This window comes from Phyllobates terribilis, unplaced genomic scaffold (assembly GCF_046119375.1).
Source record: "Phyllobates terribilis strain yellow unplaced genomic scaffold, ASM4611937v1 Scaffold_1__5_contigs__length_1240528914, whole genome shotgun sequence".
Taxonomy (NCBI): domain Eukaryota; kingdom Metazoa; phylum Chordata; class Amphibia; order Anura; family Dendrobatidae; genus Phyllobates; species Phyllobates terribilis.
Genome location: NW_027362761.1, coordinates 375,543,759 through 375,564,845, shown reverse-complemented (window position 1 = coordinate 375,564,845; position 21,087 = coordinate 375,543,759). Strand labels below are relative to the sequence as shown.

At 42.1% G+C, this 21,087-nt stretch overlaps 1 protein-coding gene across 3 annotated transcripts; it reads left to right on the top strand.

Moving 5' to 3' along the window:
- Positions 1-319: 319 nt before the first annotated feature.
- On the top strand, positions 320-20,785 carry WSB2 (WD repeat and SOCS box containing 2). 3 transcript variants are annotated; one of them, XM_073676384.1, is made up of 10 exons: positions 320-600; positions 674-713; positions 7,173-7,344; positions 7,431-7,681; positions 8,729-8,860; positions 10,840-10,914; positions 11,717-11,870; positions 12,528-12,644; positions 16,914-17,021; positions 20,026-20,785. In XM_073676384.1, exons 2-10 carry the CDS (start codon positions 674-676, stop codon positions 20,189-20,191), a joined length of 1,215 nt encoding a protein of 404 aa, XP_073532485.1. In that variant the 5' UTR covers positions 320-600; the 3' UTR covers positions 20,192-20,785. The 3 variants fall into 3 exon arrangements, with proteins under 3 accessions (XP_073532485.1, XP_073532484.1, XP_073532483.1); XM_073676383.1 differs by having other exon boundaries at positions 10,840-10,937; positions 11,698-11,870; XM_073676382.1 differs by having other exon boundaries at positions 321-600; positions 10,840-10,940; positions 11,698-11,870.
- The last annotated feature ends 302 nt before the right edge of the window (positions 20,786-21,087 follow it).

Here is a 21,087-nt window from a genome sequence, read left to right as displayed (position 1 = left end):
TAGCTCCAGCTCCAGCCCTAGCTCCAGCCCCAGCTCCAGCCCCGGCCCTAGCTCCAGCCCCGGTCCCAGCCCTAGCTCCAGCCCCGGCCCTAGCCCTAGCTCCAGCCCCAGCTCCGGCCCCAGCCCTAGCTCCAGCCCCGACCCTAGCTCCAGCCCCGGCCCTAGCCCCGGCCCCAGCTCCCGGTGCAGTACGGCGTGTGTGACACACAGCGCAGACTACGGCCTCTCCATCATGTCACACACTCTGCTGGTCACCGCGTTGCTAGGTGATCGCTGCAGAGTAGCACTCTCTGGCCGCCGGCAGGTGGCGGTGTCCGTGCTGCACGTTCTCTATGGTAATGACTGATCACATGATCGGAAGTGTTAGGGATCAGCCCTCTGTGCGGGGCCGCTGCTGGGTCCTGGATCTACCCACGAAGCTCTCAGCCCTGAGCTGATCCCGGCTGCTGCTCCGTCACCCCGAGATCCCTACAGTATGAGTCACCTCCCCGCCCCCGGTCGCCCTGCTCCGTGTGGTAATGCCCCCTCCTGCCTGTCCACCATGGAGAAGGCCCCCCACGTACAGTAACCCGCTGCCTGCGCTCCTGAGCTGCCCTCCAGGTAACAGGCCTGTCACACAGGGGGCAGCAGCTCTGTCCTGTAGCCCAACTTACCCTGGTGTGTTTCTCCACAGATGGACATGACTACACTGGTGCTGTCAGAGGTGAAGGAAGGTGAGTGTGACCCCTGCCCGGCTGTGCCGTGCCTTGTGGGAGCGTGACCCCTGCCCGGCTGTGCCGTGCCTTGTGGGAGCGTGACCCCTGCCCGGCTGTGCCGTGCCTTGTGGGAGCGTGACCCCTGCCCGGCTGTGCCGTGCCTTGTGGGAGCGTGACCCCTGCCCGGCTGTGCCGTGCCTTGTGGGAGCGTGACCCCTGCCCGGCTGTGCCGTGCCTTGTGGGAGCGTGACCCCTGCCCGGCTGTGCCGTGCCTTGTGGGAGCGTGACCCCTGCCCGGCTGTGCCGTGCCTTGTGGGAGCGTGACCCCTGCCCGGCTGTGCCGTGCCTTGTGGGAGCGTGACCCCTGCCCGGCTGTGCCGCGCCTTGTGGGAGCGTGACCCCTGCCCGGCTGTGCCGCGCCTTGTGGGAGCGTGACCCCTGCCCGGCTGTGCCGCGCCTTGTGGGAGCGTGACCCCTGCCCGGCCACGCCGTGCATTGTGTGAGTGTGACCTGCGCCGTGCGTTGTGGGATTGTGACCCCTGCCGTGTTGTGTGAGCGTGACCCCCGCCCGGCCACGACGAGCGTTGTGTGAGCGTGGCCCCCACCCGGCCGCCCCGTGCGTTGTGGGTGTGTGACCTTGTCCACGCCGAGCATTGGGGTCCTTCTTGCTGCGCTGAAGCCCCTTCCTGCTTATGTTAATTCTTCTAGCAGCGATCATTATTCAACGATGATGTGACCTGATGATGTCATGTGAGGCTATACAGCGGGCACACCACACACCTGCAATTCAACATTCAGTTTCTCACTTTTCTTTTTCGGAACAAACAAAGTTAACATTGAAAATGAATCTTTTTCATAACTGATGGAAACGGCAGCAGAGATACCCCTGTCATTATTATGGGGACTGAGTTGTTAATTTCTTAGGATGCTAGGAAAAAGGGACATCATGCAGAACTTTTTTTTTTATAAAGTACATACTAAAAAACAGTCTCATAACCGAAAGCAGACAAACCCCATAATAATCAAGGGGTCTTTCTGCAGCCGTGTGACTCATATCATGCACCAGATTCATTTTTTTACTTTAATTCAATTCACTTTGATCTGTCTGGTCCTAAAATGGAAGAGAATAGCTGAATTTCAAAACCTAGATGTGAACATAGCCTTGCGTCGTTTTCTCCTCGGCCATTTAATTATTGTGGTATCAGATGAGTTAAATATATAATATATATATATATATATATATATATATATATATATATATATATATATATATATATATAAATAATTTCTTTAATTTCCTCGTGTGACCAATGGGTGCTGGTCGGTCATGTACACAGATTTGGATATGAGGATCAGAATTTAAAGAGATAGTCCATATAGACGGTCACCTTGGATATGGGCTGGATAGCTTATTTGGATTTTAAAAAATGTAAATTGTTGCTCTCCAGCTTTTGCAAGACTACCACTCCCAGCATAGCTATCAAAGAATGCTGTGAGTTGTAGATTTGGAAATGCTGGCAGTAGAGATTAGAGGCCACTAGAGTTTAGCAAATACATTTGTTCTGCAAGAAAAGAGTAATCCAGCTCCGCTGAAGTCACAAAAATGTCTTCTTTATTGGTGCGGATAGAAAAACACTTCATGTTAATCAACATGATTAAGGGTTTCACTACCTGAAACGCGTTGTTTTATCCATTACTATGACATTTTACACTTACTGACTGAAGTGGAGCTGGATTACTCTTGTCTTGCATTTACCCACATCCAAGGCACAGACGTCTCCTCTGCTTCGAATCTCCAAGTCGTGCATGCGGGTGAGCTGGACTCTGCTTTTCCTATATTTGTTCTGCCCTGGTCTGGCATCCAGTCCTCTGTGTAAGCCAGACCACGGCAGTTTTCTCTTCTATGGCCAGCTTCCTTGTCCTTGTATCTTGGCTGCCTTTTGCACTTACGATGCCCCACAAAGCCATGACGTGCATCACACCATGCTGTCCTTATATCATACGGCCTAGTAAGCGCTAGAGGTTCTGATGATGCTAGACCAGGGCAGCATAAACCTTTTGCTCAACTATAGTGGCCACAATTCTGCAGTATTGTGTCACCAGTTTAGAGTTGTAAGTGAGGGCTTAAAATCCATCTTACGTTTCATGAGAAACAAGGCTTTTTATTTAGTGAGCCCAATATGCTAATATTTATGGTCTGTACTAAGGGGGTAAAATATATAGCAGCCTAAAGTTTAAAGGCCTGCCCCTTGGTAAATACCGTATACATTAGCACATTGAGTGTAGTACATAGGCTCATATCTCTGAAACTGTATGGTGGATTTAGAATTAAAAAAATAATATTTGGAGCATCAGTAATAAAATGAGAACAAAAACTGGTCATTTTTCCCTGGTGACAGATTCTCTCTAACATGGCCCATGAAAAAGATGTAGAAACTGTGTCTCCCTTGTGTCCATTGGTAGAGCTGTTGGTAGAGTGAGCGTTACTGTGTATGGGAGAGTTGGGCTACACAGCTTTCAGATGAAAAGTGTATGGGACTTAAGTAAAGCACTTGTTTGGGTGACATCTATGCCTTGTTCAGATGGCTGTATTTTCAGTCTTTGTGTTGTCTGTGTGCATCAGACAACACCCTGACCCTATAATGTTGTTTTGTCAAATATAACCAATTAAATATTACTACATCAATACAGGATCAGAACCACCATCAGTACATGAATACGCCACCATCAGTCCATGCATAAATCAGGGGAACCATTATTAGTACATGGATACACCACCAGAGCAATCATTAGTACAGCATACATCACCAGAAACACCATCTGACATGAATACACCACCAGAACCACGAACCTCAGCTCGTGAAGGATCAATTGCCAGCATATCTGTGCTGTGTCCAGTAAGGTGCTTTTACTATGAGGGATGATGTTAAAGAAAGGGCCAGAGCCTCCTTCATTACAGTGCAGAGCTCATATCAGAAAGCAGCAGTGTGTGGATGTGCTGGTAAGAAGAGCGAGGATCTGCTGGATAAGTCTGTATACAGGAGGCTGAGAGTAGAGAGATGTTTTAGAATGGGGCTGTATATTAAGGGTACAGAAAGGAAATATATACTGAAGAATGAAGCTGTATATAACAGGGCACAGAAATAAGAGAAATACTACAAGATGGGTCTCTGTATACAGAGGCTGATATTAGTTGGACTGTGTTTGCTGTCTAGTGCTGAAAGACCAATGATGTGAAGCTGAAAATGCTGCTCTATTCATGCATATGACAGAGGATTATCTTCTGCTATATCCATCAGTAGAACTGCATTTGAAGTTTTACATCACTAGTCTCTAGAGTAGCAAGCCACATACAAAACTCTGTCATGTCATTGTGGAGACCTTCTGGAGAATTGAGCTTTTCTACAACCAGCTAATAAAGTAAAACTATCCTGCAGATACTATGATGTAGATGGCAGAGGATAAAATTGATAAGGCAGGGTACTGTATGGGGCAGAGTGTGCACAAAAACATAAAGTAAGTTCTGCACTTAGATTAGATTACTAATAACTAACTCATGAGCACACAGGAGAGGAATCTGCTGTACTGAGAAGCTAATGCTGCTGGGAAATGTAGTTATAGTAGATAAGACTAGGATCAGCCATTCATCTATGTGAAGTTGGATTTACAGAGGAGCAGATAGAGATGAGAAAAGACACAAAGGTACAAGAAAGAAACGTTATGGTAGGCATATCTGTACATTAATGAGTTGCTTTAATTTTGATCTTATAAATCATTATTAGGCATGAAAATAAGAAAGTTTGTGATTTATCTCATCAACGAAATCTGCTGCTTTCTCCGTCAGGACTAATAATTCATTTTCAAAATTCTCAGTTCACAAGTAAAATCTGTCTTCAATATTGACAGATTATTACATTACTGAGATAGGAGATGGCAGGTGGTTTTTATAAGATTTATGTAGGAGGGAGGAGCTCTGCCTTTAGCCCTTCCTCACTTTCTTCTTAGAATCTGATCAGTAGCATCTGCCATCTCCTATCTCAACATTGTAACAATCTGTCTTCACTGAACACAGATTTTACCTGGGAACTGAGAATTTTGAAAATGATCAGTGGTGGAGAAAGAAACAGATTTCTCTGATAAAATATATTACAAAGTTTAATATTTTCATGTGTACTATATTGATTTATAAAATTAAAATGATAAGTTACACTTTAACAATAAGTATGCAATTACTATACTTTGTGAAAAAATATTTCGATTTTTGGGGAAAACTGTTTAAGGCTCCTGGAATGAGCAAAACCCAGGATACATACCGTTGATAAAACTGATAGTCGAGCAGTGTTGCTCCTGACAGTGTGCACGTCTGTAGTGGGCGGCTCTGCAGGGCAATCACTGGAACCAAAAGGCATTTTTTTAAAGACTTTTTTTTTCAACGAATTTTGAAGTTATATTGAAACCCCTTATGGAGATGACATTCCGAGAAGCCACCATCTTTAGCCGCATTGCATCTAAAAACATTGAGAAAATGTATTTTACTGTAGTGATGGTGTGCAAGTCCAGTATAAAGTATGGAGAGTTTGGCTGGAGTGACCTTACAGGAGGTGAACTCTGCAGGATCTCTGGGATATCTAGCAGGCTGTTTGTCTGTTGGCCTGCTCCTGGAGTTGGCAGTAGATCAGTCCTTTATTTCCTCAGTGAGTGGGTGGAATGTAAAGACTGTAGGTGCGTGAACAGCTCTAGTATGATTTTATGGCTGTAGAATTTTTTTATTTGTCTGGAATTTGCTTACTCACCCCGACTGTAAATTCTTCTCATTCTGTAACCTCAAGGAACTGCCAGGTTTGGCTCATACCCAGGGTTGTCCGTTTAATAGTGACCAGGACAAAAAGTATATGACTTTTTTTCATTGTATGCAAGAAAGTTCATTTCTGAAGTATGGATGCCACTGCAGACCCCAATATAAGACAATAGGGGGTTCACTGGGCATCGATAGCCATTGTACAACTGATTTAGCAATTCTTCATAGTTTCCGGTGGAGCCCTAGTGGGCTATCCAGAATAAACCCTAATGCCTGACTATTTCTGTCCATCTTTGGGGTAAATTTCAATTTTTTTAGTTGTGTGTTTTTTTGTTTTTTTTTACTTAAATGAATGTATTTGGGACTAAAAATATTTATTTGCAATTGGGGCTCATTAAAAATTTTGCACTGTCTGCCTTTTACAGCCTCTTTGTCTCCTTGCACATTCAACTTTCATTTGGTCTATTTTCATAAATCTGCTGAGAGGAGCTCAGAAAGAGACAGATAACATTTTCAAACTCCACTGTCAGACCCTTAGTACAAGCTCACTGGCCGATTCTCAGTTTGCTCACTCTGCAGCCAGCATTAAACATTGGGTGGAGGGAGATATATACAAACGTGTCCTATAAAATGGAATTCATGATACCATTGTGAAGGGGGAGCCTTAGAACAACTAAAGGCAGGTGAAATATCATTTAAATATTATAGTATGAAAGAAAACTGCCAGAACATGGATCACGGGAAAGCGAGGAAGCATTAGAGCCAGAAATACCGATACTATATAGAACCTAGAAAAATTGGAGTGGGACACCCAACATATCAAAAACAACAAGATTGTTGTATGATTTAAAAAAGTCACTTTTATTAGGTAGAAACATTAAAAAAAATGCAGGGTGAGTTCCCTACTTTGAACTGTCTCTTGACTCTGGCCATTTCCTCTCTTACTTTGAGCAGTGGCCATTCTTTTCTTCATCTCTAGATTCTGAGCTTGCAGAAATGCCTTACATTGGTATATACCGTGGATATATTATCCTAATTGCTCCATGATTTATGAATCCATTGATGGGATTTTTTTGTACCTTGTCCTCGGGGGACCCACACATTTATTGCCGCCATTGCTGTTCATGTATTTCCTACCCTGTATGACCTTGTTCACTATCTTTATATATACATGCATTTTTTTTAATGTTTCTACCTAATAAAAGTGACTTTTTTAAATCATACAACAATCTTGTTGTTTTTGATATGTTGGGTGTCCCACTCCAATTTTTCTAGGTTCTATATTTGATTAAGGAGTACCCTTTTCTATTGATTATTACTATGTACTATGGTGTTCGGTCAATTTGTTTTTCAAATACCGATACTATATGTAGCTTTTTTCGGAAAAACATAATAAACAAACTATTAAAAAATATATATATATTTGAGGGTCTGAATTTTTGGACCTCTACCAATTTTGAGAATTAAGGGGATACATTGCTGGTTTACCATAGTTTTTCCGTCAAGTCTTTTGTATAGTAATCTCCAGCATAACTCCATTTATTGTGAATGGGTCCACGCTTCAGTTGCCTGCACAAAAGGTGTCTGTGGTGCTGCGTGTGTGAATATGTGTGTGTATATATACTGTATATGACATGCCATGTAGTTACTCTTGTTTTTTCCTTGATTGTGTTTCTCAGATACACCTGTACTGCTGGCAGAACTACGACCAGCCCGGGAACCGCTGTATGATTGGAAGTCGAGTTGCGAGACGTGGAGTGTTGAATTCTCACCAGATGGCTCCTGGTTTGCCTGGTCTCAAGGACATGGTATCATTAAGCTTATCCCTTGGCCATTGGAAGTGGAAGAACTGTAAGTGATGCATGGTTCTTGGCAGAGATCGAGATGATCATGAACAGGTTTTAAAACACTAACTTTTTTTTTGTTGTTGTTGAAAGGCCCCAATCACACAGACCCAAAAGTCAGCGCTACAAGGGCTCCGAAATAAAAAGGAAAGGAAGCCTGAAGGAAAAAATATTAGACTGTGGTCAAATAGTTTGGAGCCTGACATTTGGTTCCTCATCTGCACCGGCTGGATGGAAACTGTGGCCTCTTTCCAGACAACAAGATATCAAGTCTAGTGAAACTTGGCTTCTTTTGGCAACTGGACTTAGCGATGGACACATCAAAGTGTGGGAAGTACACACAGGTAAAAAACTTGATGATCTGCTTTCAGGAGGAACAGTGCAGGGTTCTTCATTACTAAATAAGCGTTTTATATATTAAGAAGAATTGACATGGTTATGAGATAGTCATGTTAAAGGGAATCTGCCAGTAAGATCAACTCTTCATAGCTGCGATCCAATGTCTTTATTTCAGAGATTTTACATATTTTTCGTATAGATGTAAATGAGCTGTTCTGGGCTATGGGCCGGACACTGATCTGCATGAGAATCTGTCTCAAGACATTATTATATGTAGAAGGAGGAGTTAACAGTGTGATGGCCGCTCTCTGCTCTCCTGTTCTGCAGAGCTGGGTGTGGTTATACCTGACACATCTACAGGTTCCTCTCAGCTTCCATTTCACAGGCAGTAGTGTTACAATACAGCAGAGCTGTGAGAGCTGCTGCAAATGTGTTTGTAAGGAGACCAAGTTCAGTTCTCCTGTTCTGTGTCAGTTACATGTCACACTGGTAACACTTCCTTTTATTTAAAATAAGCTCATAATGCAGATTCCCAGGGAGATCAGTGTCCGGCCCATAGTCCTGAATAAGACATGGGATCACAGATATCAAGGTATTATGTTGTTCAGATTCCCATGACCTACATGCCCATATAGACAGCTTAGTAGTGTTACTCCTACTGACAAATTTCCTTTAACAAATAAAAATGTGGAGCGGAAGAAGCAGAGTGAGGGGAGAATCTGTCCAATCATCCATGTAGAGTCGTAAAGGATTCTGCTGTAGTCACTATCAACAGCCATAAGCTTAGGTAGCAGAAAATGGAGTCTGTGGCGGTCCAAATTCCCTTGTGCACCATAACACACCAGCATTACAAACGGCACACTCTAGGTCTGAGCATTTTTTTTGCATTTTTAGCCAAGGTTGTCCAAGCTTCACATTCACTTCTCTCCATCTCCCTCCCCAGAGAGGTTTTAGTTCTGCAGCAGCTTTGAGGGTTACAAGATAAATCCCTAGAATAAGCTGAGGCTGTAGGAAGTGACTATTGCATTATCAAACCTGTACTGTAATTACAGGTCGTCTTCTCTTCAATTTATCTGGGCACCAGGATGTTGTGCGGGATCTGAGCTTTACAAAAAGCGGCAGCTTGACCCTTGTTACAGCATCACGGGATAAGACTCTAAGAATCTGGGACTTGAAAAAAGATGGTAAGTCCCCTTGTATTTTTCACCAAAACTTCTGCTACCATGTACTCCCAGTAGAACATTTGTCATCTGTGTATTGCAATAACTTCAGGTAAGAAAATTGTACAAAAACCTGTAAACGTTTAATTATTGTGTTACTATACAATTGTACATTTTTAGGGAACCCTCCAGGTGAAGGGGATATACTGTGCCTTTACATGCAATGACACATACATTTTAATAGGAGTCACGCAGTAATTGTTTGTAGTTCAGGGTGTGTGAATTACTGAAATAGCTTTGCATCCGTAGTTATGTCTTCAGGAAAAACACACACCCTGGTTGTCATGTGGAACCTGGACTGCCTCAAGGTTAAACGCTCCATTGTTCTATACATCTCCACATATGATATAAAATAGGCAGACTGGCACAGTGTCATTATCTGATGCTTCACTGCAACAATATTGGTAACATTCTGCACATACTAAGGTTTTGCCACCTTGGGGCAGGTTTACTAATCCGGTCTAATGTTTTTACAGTGAAAATTTAAAGTGCACAAAAGGTAAAACCGTGCCTCCTGTTGCACCCTAACCTTACACCTATTTTAAAAAGCATTTTTCACCAGCTGGAGCATGTTAAGCAGGACACATCATGGAATAGTGGCTGCAGAGCCGAATAAAACGTGGATTTTATTTTTGAATTTCTCCTCTGTTGCAGAGATATTAGCTTGTACAGTTTAGGTTATAATTTATGTATATAAAAAATAAGGATTATTATTATTATGTTAATTTAAGTCAAAGAGGGTGTTACCAGAGATTTGCCTTTGGGAGGCGTGTACTTTTTTCCCTGCATGAGATTGACCAATCAAAGCAGGTAGCAACACATGGAGAAAAAAAACAAATCATGCCCCCACAATAGGTTACAGCAGGTTTCTCAGTGTGAGACATGTAATGACAGACAGTCTGCTCTCCTCACTGCAAAGTTGTGTATGATTACAAAGTGCTGGGAGCTGAGATTACGAACACCTTCAGGTTTCATCTCATGGCAGTCGGTATGGGGGAGGAGCAGTACAGCAGAGCTGACAGCAGTGTGAGAGTAGAGCTGTAGATGTGTTTGTAATGGGACAAAGCTCAGCTCTGCTGTACTGTTCGCTTCTTTTGCACTGATTTGCTTGAGATGACAGGTGTATGTAATCGCACTCATCTCTGCTCTACTCCCACACTTTGTAATCACAGTTCACTCAGCTCTGCAGCTGCTATTCCATGATGTGGCCAGTTTACCATGCTCAAACTTGTGAAAGATACTCTCTTTAATAGTGGTACACACCCTCCCCTGACAGATTTTAAACTATTTGATTATTTTAACTCGGCGTTTTCCTACAATACTACTCCCATATCTGGAAGAAGCAAGGTATCATTTGATACTTGCAGCTCTGAAGGGAGGTAAATGAATGTATGGCCACAAGCTGCAGATAACAGGATCTTTCTGTGACCACCAAACAATTCTCTCTTGCTATGTAATTGCTTCTGGAGATTCTAACATGACTTCTTAGGTAAACGCTGAGCACACACCTCATGGCTTTGTCGCAGCAATGTACTGTGATTTTAGTTTTTTTCTTAAATTGTAGCAAACCTATAGTATAACTACTTTGTGTGCACTCCCCTCTAAGGCCTCACTTAGATAATCGTGCACTCCCCTCTAAGGCCTCACTTAGATAATCGTAACAGCTAAATGTTATTGTTCATATTACGACCACAAAGCCCTGTGCCTAAAGCATTTCTGATGACTTAAACTAAAAGCCATCATAGATCTGTCGATGGTAGTTGGTTGAAGTCATAAGACCTGCAGCCAGGCCATTATACAGCACTAAAATGCAGGATTGTCTGAATAAGGTCTAAGGCGGCACTGGCTTCAGACTTGATTGCAGGTAATGTGGGAAACTGGTTTTCACAGTATTTGTTTCAATCAATAGTTTTTTGACTGCTGCAAACCTCTTTACCCCCTAGGTAAGCTGATCCAGGTGCTGACTGGACACGTCCAATGGGTGTATTGCTGCTCCATCTCCCCAGACTGCAGCATGCTGTGCTCCGCAGCAGGAGAAAACGTGGTAAGACCGCAGCCGTCTGAGGAAAGTTTCAGTGCAGTCATAGGAACGTGATCTGATCTTATTGATGTCTTAATAATAAAGACTCTGAATTGTGTTACATGTGCTCTAGTCTTGTAAGAAACTAGAGAGAACCTGACAGCTGATACATGCTGCAGGATCCATAGGCAGCATGTATGAGGCATTGGCTGTATGATCTGTTATGTATGTTTGACTCTGAAACGCTGCGGCATTTCAGAGAAAAACATACTTTAAAATCCACCAGGGATCAAACAGCACCAGAGACTAGTTGGAATTTCGGGTCCCTGACGGCTTCTCCCATCCTGCTCCCCTTGAGTGACAGGTCTCTCCCTGATTATGTGTATATAGCAAAGATCCTTATAAATAAAGCAAACTGGGTCCTGAACTGAGCTGTGAAGTGCCCTATCTTGAATAAAATGGTTGTGTGCATGCTCTATAACTGCTCATTGACTATGGGACTGCCGGAGAAAACAAAGTACAGAACTCCGCTTTTTCTGGCAGTCACATAGCCATTGAAGTGGTGCTGGAGCATGTGCGCCTGCAAAACTCAATATCCAGAATACAGAACTTCGTTATTGTGTGGCTGAGGGTCAACGGATTTTTTTTTTACTTTTTAAAGGATACAGTTTTCCAGGATAAAGTTATTATAAACATATATTATTAGTGAAGGAAAAATAGTCAGTTTTTACTGGTAAAGATAAGACCTGTTATGACAGAAGTCACTTTTGCCAATATTTAGGTACTGCTGTGGAGCATGCGCTCATACACCCTAATCCGGAAGCTTGAGGGTCACCAGAACAGCGTAGTATCGTGTGACTTTTCTCCAGATTCTGCGCTCTTAGTCACAGCCTCTTATGACACCACCTTGATTTTGTGGGACCCTTACACTGGAGAGAAATTACGACAGTTCATGTAAGTAGCAGTTTGGTTTATAGACATTTACATCTCATACATTAGCTTAAAAGTGTACAATTTCCTACCGGACACAAGGCTTCCACTATGGTTACAATAAAATGGCTGTGACTGGCTTCCTTACAAACACTACCCTGTTGGGTGTCTTAACCAGATTTTCCCCATGGTGGAAAGAGCTATAAAGAATGGGCCATTCCTTTTTTTTGTTTTAGCCATTATGGCCATGTGTAATAAAAAAAAATTGTCCTGTCTATACTGTGTAATTCTTACCTGTGGTCTGTAAAAGTAGGGTTAAGTAACATACAGCCTGGACCTACTGACATTTAGCTCTTCTCCACATTGTAAGATGTAGTTTCTGAAGTGCTGGTAAAAACCACATCTCCTTCCATTCCTTATCTCGAGAAGCCAAGCAAAGTTGTGATAAACTGTATAATGATATGTAAATGTATTTGTGCGTTCTTTCCATGTAAGTGTAGATTAACCATACAGTCACATATCAATGAAAATTATAAAGCGATTTATAGAAAATACCCCAAAAATATTTTTAATTATCTTTCAACCAAAATGCCTCCAAACTGAGCAGAGTGATGACCCCGAGCAGATATTTGTGAAATGTCATTTTAATCTATATAAATAACCAGTGCATTTTGCTATCAGCCATGTTCCATTGTCTGGTGTTGTGGACTACGGGACTTCGGAACCACAGCTCAGCTCGTTGAGATCTGTCTGCTTCTCCCCAGAAGGGTTACACTTTGCTAGCTTGGCAGATGACAGGTGAGGAATGATGTGTTGGGTTTTTATTTTCATTGCTTGCCTTGTGCTAACACCTGATGGATGAATGCAGGAGGTAATTTATTCTGTATACAAGTGTCAAGAGTCTTTTTTTTCTGAACTATTGCTCACTGCTTTCATTTCCTGAGCTTGAAAGACAAGCCTTTTGTTGACTACTCAGAGGAAAATTCCAGTCACCTCATAAGTTTACATTCACCACATTCACCCAACCTGCAGTACAGTAGGATACTGAAATGTGGCTATGATAAACTGTACTCACAATAAAAATGACTTTCACAACTATTTCTTTTCAAAGGAATTGTCTAGATATTACATGTTACATTTCCCTTTTTAAATCAAGTAATCTTAGTATTTTTTTCGGTTGGAGTCATTTAAAGCGCACCGGTCAGCAGGATTGTGCTCAGTACACCACATACACTATCAGGTGGGCGACATTACACTGTTTAAAATGATACCTTGGTTGATGAAATCCGTCCTGTGGTTCTTGTGTAATCTTTACTTTCAGTTTGGAGATAATGATATGCTCGTGCTCCGGGGTGGCCTGTGGGGGGCGCTCTCTGGTGCTCTGCTTACATATTCATCTGTATGCTCTTATGACAGATCACTGTGCCTTCACTGACCTGCCTCCTATTTTACCTAGCTCAGCACTACTAGATGCATTATGTAAAATAGGAGGCAGGTCAGTGAAGGAACAGTGAGCTGTCATAAGAGCATACAGATGAATATGTAAGCAGAGCACCAGATAGAGCGCCGCCCCGAAGCACGGCACATCATTATCTCCAAACTGAAAGTAAAGATTACACAAGAACCACAGGACTGATTTTATCAACCAAGGTATCCTATTAATCAGTGCAATATCACCCACGTGACAGTGTATGTAGTTTACTGAGCGTAATCCTGCTGACAGGTGCACTTTAAACATAATATTGCTTTTACATACTTTTTTACAGTGTCCCGCGGTGTTAATTCCATCTCCAAACATCCATCTAATGTGTCCAGCGCTGCTGGTCACACATGCTCATTAGCCGAGTCCCATATCCTGAATCCTCTTGTACATGTGGAGCAGGGTGAGTCTTGCTCATGTGCAGGCCAGCCAATAATCTGCACTATAAGAAGCTTCTTCCACACTAGGGGGCACTGTGCTGTTTGTCCTTCATAGTCAAAGATGACCGTGACTTCAGGGTGTAGAGGAGGATCAGTGGCTGTGGGTCCAGAGGTGATTGAGGCCAGTCCGAGCCCTGAAAGCTAAGTAGATGTGGTCAGGACAGTAGATACCACTTGTGCCTTGCACAGCTCACTTTCTTTTTGCCTCAAAGATTCTCTTGTCTTCACTGCACGTGCTCCTGAGGTGATCCTGCCTCGTCAAGTTGGACGGTCTAGAGCAAGCTTCTTCCTTTCATTGATGTTGACTCCGAGGTTTTTGAGGGACGCTTTAAGGCTTTCTTTGTAACGTTTCTTCTGCCCCCTGAATGTTCACTCTCCCTGACAGAGTTCTCCGTACAGCAGTTGTTTAGGCAATCAGCTGTCTGGCTTTCTGACCACATGTCCGGCCCACCTTGCTTGGGCTTTCAGCAGGAAAGTGTAAACGCTGCAGCCCAGCTTGTTGCATGATTGCCGTGTCAGGGACATTGTTTTGCCACTTGATGAGGAGGAGTCTGCAGAGACTGCTCATGTGAAAGAGATTGAGCTGTTTGGCATGACGGCTGTAGACATTCCAGGTCTCTAGAGAAGTGTGGTAAGGACCACTGCGCAGTAGACCTTCAGCTTGGTGGTAAGGCTGAGCCCCTTTTGTTCCCAGATGTTCATACGGAGTCTTTTGAAGGCGATGCTGGCTTTGGCAATTCTGTTGTTGACCTCAGCGGCCCAGGTAGGTGAAGTTGTTGACTTCGTTGTGGTTGTGCTCCTTCATCGTGATGCGTGGCTGCTCTTATGGTTTTCCTGAAGCAGGTTGGTACATAACTTCGGTATTTCTAGCATTGATAATGAGACCAATGTTGTCACAAGCTTATGAAAGAGTCCATTTCATGCTGCATCTGCTGTTCTGTGCTGACGTTGAGTATCCAGTCATCTGCAAACAAGAAGTCACGGATAACAGTCTTGTGCACCTTTGTAACAGCCATCAGATGTCTGGGGTTGAATAGCTTGCAGTTGGTCTTGTAACCCTGACATGAATTCAGTCTTCGCAATTGCTAAAGACATGTGTCAACATGGCAGAAAATGGTATACTGAACAGGTTTGGGGCAAGTATGCAGCCTTGTTTTACGCTGTTTGTAACTGGGAAGGCCTCCGAGTCGTCTCCATCATACCATCATGGAGCTGCTGGACGATTGTGATGAACATTCTCCATGATTTTCATAGGCCGTCTGTGCTGACTTTGTCAAAAGCCTTGCTCAAGTCAACAAAGGTCACGGAAAGGTCGCTGCGTTGCTCCTGGCACTTTTCCTGGAGTTGACTCTTTGCAAAGACCATATCAGTCGTTCCACTTTCAGCATGGAAGCCGAAATGGCTTTCGGGTAATAGACCTTGCTCAAGGTGCTGTAGGAGGTGGTTGAGCAATAGGTGAGCCAGAATCTTCCCAGCAGTGGACAGAAGATGCCTCAATGGTTGTCGAAAGATTGGCGGTTGCCTGTTCTCTTGTAGATGTGGATTATGCTGGCATCCTTAAGCTGTTGCAGAACCTGTACCTTTTTCCACATGGACTGGAATACTAGAATAAGCTTCTTCTACACTAGGGGGCACTATAACTAGAATGTATCAGCAGTATATAGCCATTTGAGCATTTTTTTTTTTTAAATTGAACGTCTTTAGTTTTAATCGAGACCTTGTTGAGCATGTGCGCTGCTCCTCTATTCAGAGTTTATGAAAATGACCAAGATGACCAACTACTGTGCTCATCTGTTTTTGTTGGCCCATGTTAAAATGATTGTGTAATATATATATATATTATTGGTAGTCTCTAAGCTCCCTCTTCAACAAGATGGACATAAAGCGTTGCAGCCAATCACTGCCTGCGGCAGTGATGCATTGTTCTCCACTGTAGCCAGTGATTGGCTGCAGCAGTTGCTCATCCATGTGTCTGGAATAAAATGTACAGAGCCAGTACATCCTTTTCTAGTTATAATGTAATGTGACTAGTGACTGATTGTAACTGTCACATGCCTATCCTTGCCAGAAGAGGAAACTTGGGCATGAGTGGGCTTATGGGCAGCACTCCTCCCTGCTGAGACCATTGGCACCCTTTATAGTGGTGTGCTCAGGCAGCAGTTATTTCCATTCCATGTTGATTCTCTTTCACTTAAAACATAATTATGATTTCATGTTGAAAATCCTGTACTTCCCCTTTCTAGCCATAGAGGTAAATGATAAAATTCTTGTGACCTGTAGTTGCTTAAACTTATGGCATATGTTGAGATCAGTGGACCAGAATTAATTTACCTCTATGGGCCTCATTCACACTTCAGTATTGGATCAATATATGCAGTCTTTTTTTGTTTCAGGCTGCATTCCCACGATGAGCTTTTGGTGCGTTTTTGATTCTGCTTGTTTTTGCTGCGTCAAAAATGCAGGTTCTTACAGTTCTAGCAAAGTAGATGGGATTTATAGAAATCTCATGCCCCCTGTGCTTCTTTTTAACCCTGCGTCAACTCACCTGTGGTGCATTTTTCAAATACTCAGCATGACCATTTATTTTAGGGGTACGTTGAGTTTTTTGTGCGGATTTTCCCAATAGTCTTGCATTAGATGCGGTAAATCCGTAACAAAAAAAACACAAGTTTTTAGTGCGTTCCGGCAGCGCTGATATGGATCAAAATACATGTAATCCGCACTTAAGTATATCAATAAAGTTTTGTCAAAGCAAAAAAACAAGAAGTATCAAAAACAAAGCCGCTTTATTTAAAACATGACAGACCAAACAGAGACAAAAAACGCAGCGTAAAAAACTTTATAAAATCGCATGTTAAAAAAATGCATACAGAAACGCAATGAAAAAACGCAAGTAACCTAATATAAATAATAGGTGCAGAATTTCTTTAAGTACAGCTAAAAGAAGTGTAACTATCCTTATTATACATTTTCTATTGAAAATAACCTTTTCAACAGGTTAAAGGGAATAACATGGAGCAAAGATGCTTTACTAATTGAAGTGTTTACTCCTTGATAAAGTGAATTTTATGAGACACTTTTAACAGACTAACACACAATATGAATTGATATGACTACTATGAAATAATTCCAACACTTCTGTTTCAGGCTTTTGCGGGTATGGTCCTTAGAATTACAAGAACCCCTGACTGCTGCTCCAGTTACCAATGGTCTATGTTGTACCTTTTTTCCACAGGGCGGTATTCTTGCAACGGGGTAAGAGTGACAATGTTGAGTGTTTTAGTTTTTCTATATGCTTGAATGAGATATTACACAGAATATAAATCAGCAATGTTCTGTTTAACCTTGTCCAATACAACATAGTTCCTGCACGGCAATGTAAGTGCCAGGGCTCCGTAGCGGTGTCAGCTGTAACATATAGCTGACCCCTTGCTGCTGCTTTCAACCCCTGAGATGTCATGGTCAATACAGACAATACCACGTAAGGATATAGAGGGTTAAGGCTCCCCATGGGCACAAAGTGACAATCTGTGTGCCATTTGCCATGGCAGCTTGGGTCCCACCATGGGCCTCCAAGTTTGCCATGTATGAGAACTCATTAGTAGTGATGAGCGAGCGTATTCGGTTAACCCTTTCGGCGCGCATGCTCGGGTGCTTGCCAAGTATTTGCGGCATTCCCGAATGTTATGTTAGAGTCACTCCCTGTGCATGATTTGCGACTGTTTGACAGCTTTAATACATGTGAGGAATGCCTAACAAACAAGCATTCCTCACATGTATTAAAGCTGTCAAATAGTCGCAAATCATGCACACACAGTGCCTCTAGCATAACATTCGAGCACGCCGCAAATACTCTGCGAACACCTGAGCATGCTCGCCGAAAGGGTTAACAGAACACGCTCGCTCATCATTACTTATTAGGTCTTCTAAATTTGATACCACAATCTTAAACAGCCACAGCATAAATTTATTATCTCATTAGTTCCATCTGATGGATGCTGTAAAAACAAATTCTAAAAATTAATGGCTGAATTGCAGTTTCTCTCTTTCCTCATTCCCCAAAATGAAAGCTGTTAATCACATCATATGCACCCCAAAATATTGACATTAAAACAGACAGCTACTGATGCAAAAAATGCTTTTATATATCTGTGGATGGAAAAATGAAAACAGTAATGACTTTCAGAAGGTGGGAAGGGAATTTATCCACCAACAATATCCACCAAATTGTTGAATTCATAAAGGGGTTCTTTGATGTTTTAAGAAAATTTAGCCTAACAGAGGGGTATGTGATAAAAATAAATAAAATAACCAGCACTCAACTGTTAAAAGGGACTATGTCGTTTTGATAATAATGTGGCCTAGATTGCTTTTGCGTTACCAAAAGAAAATAAGCCATAATTGCCTATTTTGCCACTGCTACCCTTTTGATACTCCCTGAGCAGTATTTGACAGGGCTGCAGCGAATCCCCGGGTACAGCGCTGTAGTGCGGTCTACCTCCGCATGACTGCACAGTCCAGAAATCGGTAGTAGAAGCCTTGTTGTCGACAAGACAGCACTGCTATATCCTTGTCAACAAAGATTGGCTGGGAGCTGCTAAGTCTACTCTAGGTAAGTAATGCTTATTTTGTTACTTAGAAGTGGTTTATCCAATTTGGCAGTGATGTCGGTTGTTGGACACACGGTATTGTGTATAAGTCTTGCGCAGGTGAATGTTGTAAAGTGAATGAACAAAGGAGAAATCAAATCAATATTTGGTGTGACCACCCTCTGCCTTCAAAACGCCATCAGGTCTTCTAGGTACGCTTGCAGAAGATCTTGGATTTTATAGCATTATAGTTGGGTGTCTGAGTTATCAATTATAACACACAGGTGATATGATCTTTTTCATATATAGGTTTAAACAATCATTAACTGAAACAGAATCTGCTGTGTAGATGAGGCTTAAAATTGGGTGAGGAACAGCCAAACTCTGCTACAAAGGTGAGATTGTGTAAGACTGTTTCATGTCACCGGTCATAAACCATGGCAATACTGAACACAGCAACAAGACATAAGAAGATAGTTATACTGCATCAGCAAAGTCTTTCCCTGACAAAGATGTCAAAGCAAACTGGGGTTTCAAGATGTGGTTTTCAAGCTCTTTTGAAGAAGCATAAAGAAATGGGCAATGTTGAGGACCAAAGATGCAGTGGCCAAGGTAACTTAGATGAAAGACATATCATGCTTATTTCCCTTAGAAATGAAGAAGATGTCCAGCCGTGCCATCAGCTCAGAACTAGCATCAACCAGTGGGACTCGGCTACAAACATCTACTGTTCATAGAAGCCGGGCCATAAGTGGTCATCATGGAAGAATTACGGCCAAAAAGCCATACCTTCAACATGAAAACAAGGTCAAGTAACTCTACTAAGCCCAAAAACATAGGAACTTGGGTGCAGAAAATGGCAGCAGGTGCTTTGGACTGATGAGTGAAAATGTGAAATATTTGGCTGTAACGAGGTAGTTGATTTACCAAAAGACTGGAGCGCGGTACAATAATGACTGTCTGCTGCAACAATGAAGCAAGTTTGGGGCTGCTTTTCAACAAATGGAGATAGGGATTTGGTCAGAATTAATGGTGCTCTCATTGCTGACAAATACAGGCAGATACTTATCCACCATGCTATACCATCAGGGAGGCATCTGATAGGCTCCAAATTTATTATGCAAACTTACTACGACCACCAAAGTTATAGCCAATGTCAGAGTCCTGGAAGTGATGATATGGCGCCCACAAAGCACCTGATCTCAACATCGAGTCTGTCTGGGATTACATGAAGAGAAAGAAGGATTTGTTCAAGCTTTCATCTACAGGAGATCTATGGTTAGTTCTCCAATGCGTTTTGAACAATTTCCCTGTAGCTTTCCTTCAGAAAAAACGTGCAAGTGTAAATAAAGGAACTGATGCTGTTTGAAGGCAAAGGGCGTTCACTCCAAATATTGAGTTAAATATGAATGTACCCTGAGCAGAATCCAAATTCTGCATTTTGTCTGTATCCTAATGACATGATGTCTGCTGTAGATTCATTATATCACCAATCACAAAATATACCAGCAAAAGTCAAGTGAGCGATTGTAGTTATGCCCACTTTCATTGGTGTAGGATAAGAAGCAGACATACAAGTCATAGGAGGAGAAAGGTTGAACTTGATGAACCTGGCTCTTTTTTTAAACCTATATAACTATGTGACTATATCATATTTTTCTGTATTTCAGAAACCGAGATGGTCATGTACAGTTCTGGACCTCACCTCGAATTCTGCCTTCTTTGCGTCATTTGTGTCGCATGACACTTCGCCGTTTTCTAACCACCTATCAAGTCCTTGCTTTAGCAATTCCTGGGAAAATGAAGGATTTTCTTATTTACAGGACTAATTATTAGTCACCTTAACTAGGAAATGATGCTATTGAAATAGAGCTCATTCTAGAACTTTGAAACCTTACACTGAAGCTGAATAACCCTCACTCCTACAATATCGGACAGGGAACAGCGCAGAAGACAGTGAGTGGTACTGTAAGAATAAATTACAGAAACCAGGCTTGTGAGAGAAATTTCCAAAATGAATGATTGTAGCCCTTTTCTGATACACTCAGTGTACGCTATAAATGGTAGAGGGCCAAAATAATATTACATTTTATGGTCGTGTTGACTTCGAACGTTAGACTTGCATCTATCTAAAGAAATAACTTTAAAAAGGGTTGTCCGGGTATTTTATGATGATGAGGGTCCGATACCCGGCACCCTCAACAATCAGCATTTATTACCTTGGGCAGCAGCCAGATGTAAATATTGAATGGCGCTGAACAGCACAGTGCCATACAATGTTTAGTGGTCGCCGCTGGGTACTGCAGCTCATCCCTTATTTATGAAAATTTAATCTTATTTTTATGACATTACACAAAATGTAATAATAAAAAAAAAAATCATAAATAACCAAAGCAGCCACCCAAAATAAATAACATAATTTCTTAAATACTTTGGAGCGTTGAGCACCAAATTTCTTTGCTATAAAAAAAAAAAATCACTAAAAAAAGGAACTTCTTAATAAGGGCTAAAAATATCTTTCTTTATGAATCATAACAATGATTCAATCAGTATAACAGAATATCACAAGATGGGGGGTACAGAAAAAGAAAAGGTGGGTACACCTGGTAAAAGAAATATATGGTACACTGTAAATATACTACAAAAAGTACCTCTATATTCAAAATACGAACATAGTGTCAATATATCATAATTTAGCGCATATAGATCAGAGTCATTCCATGTCAAGTGGA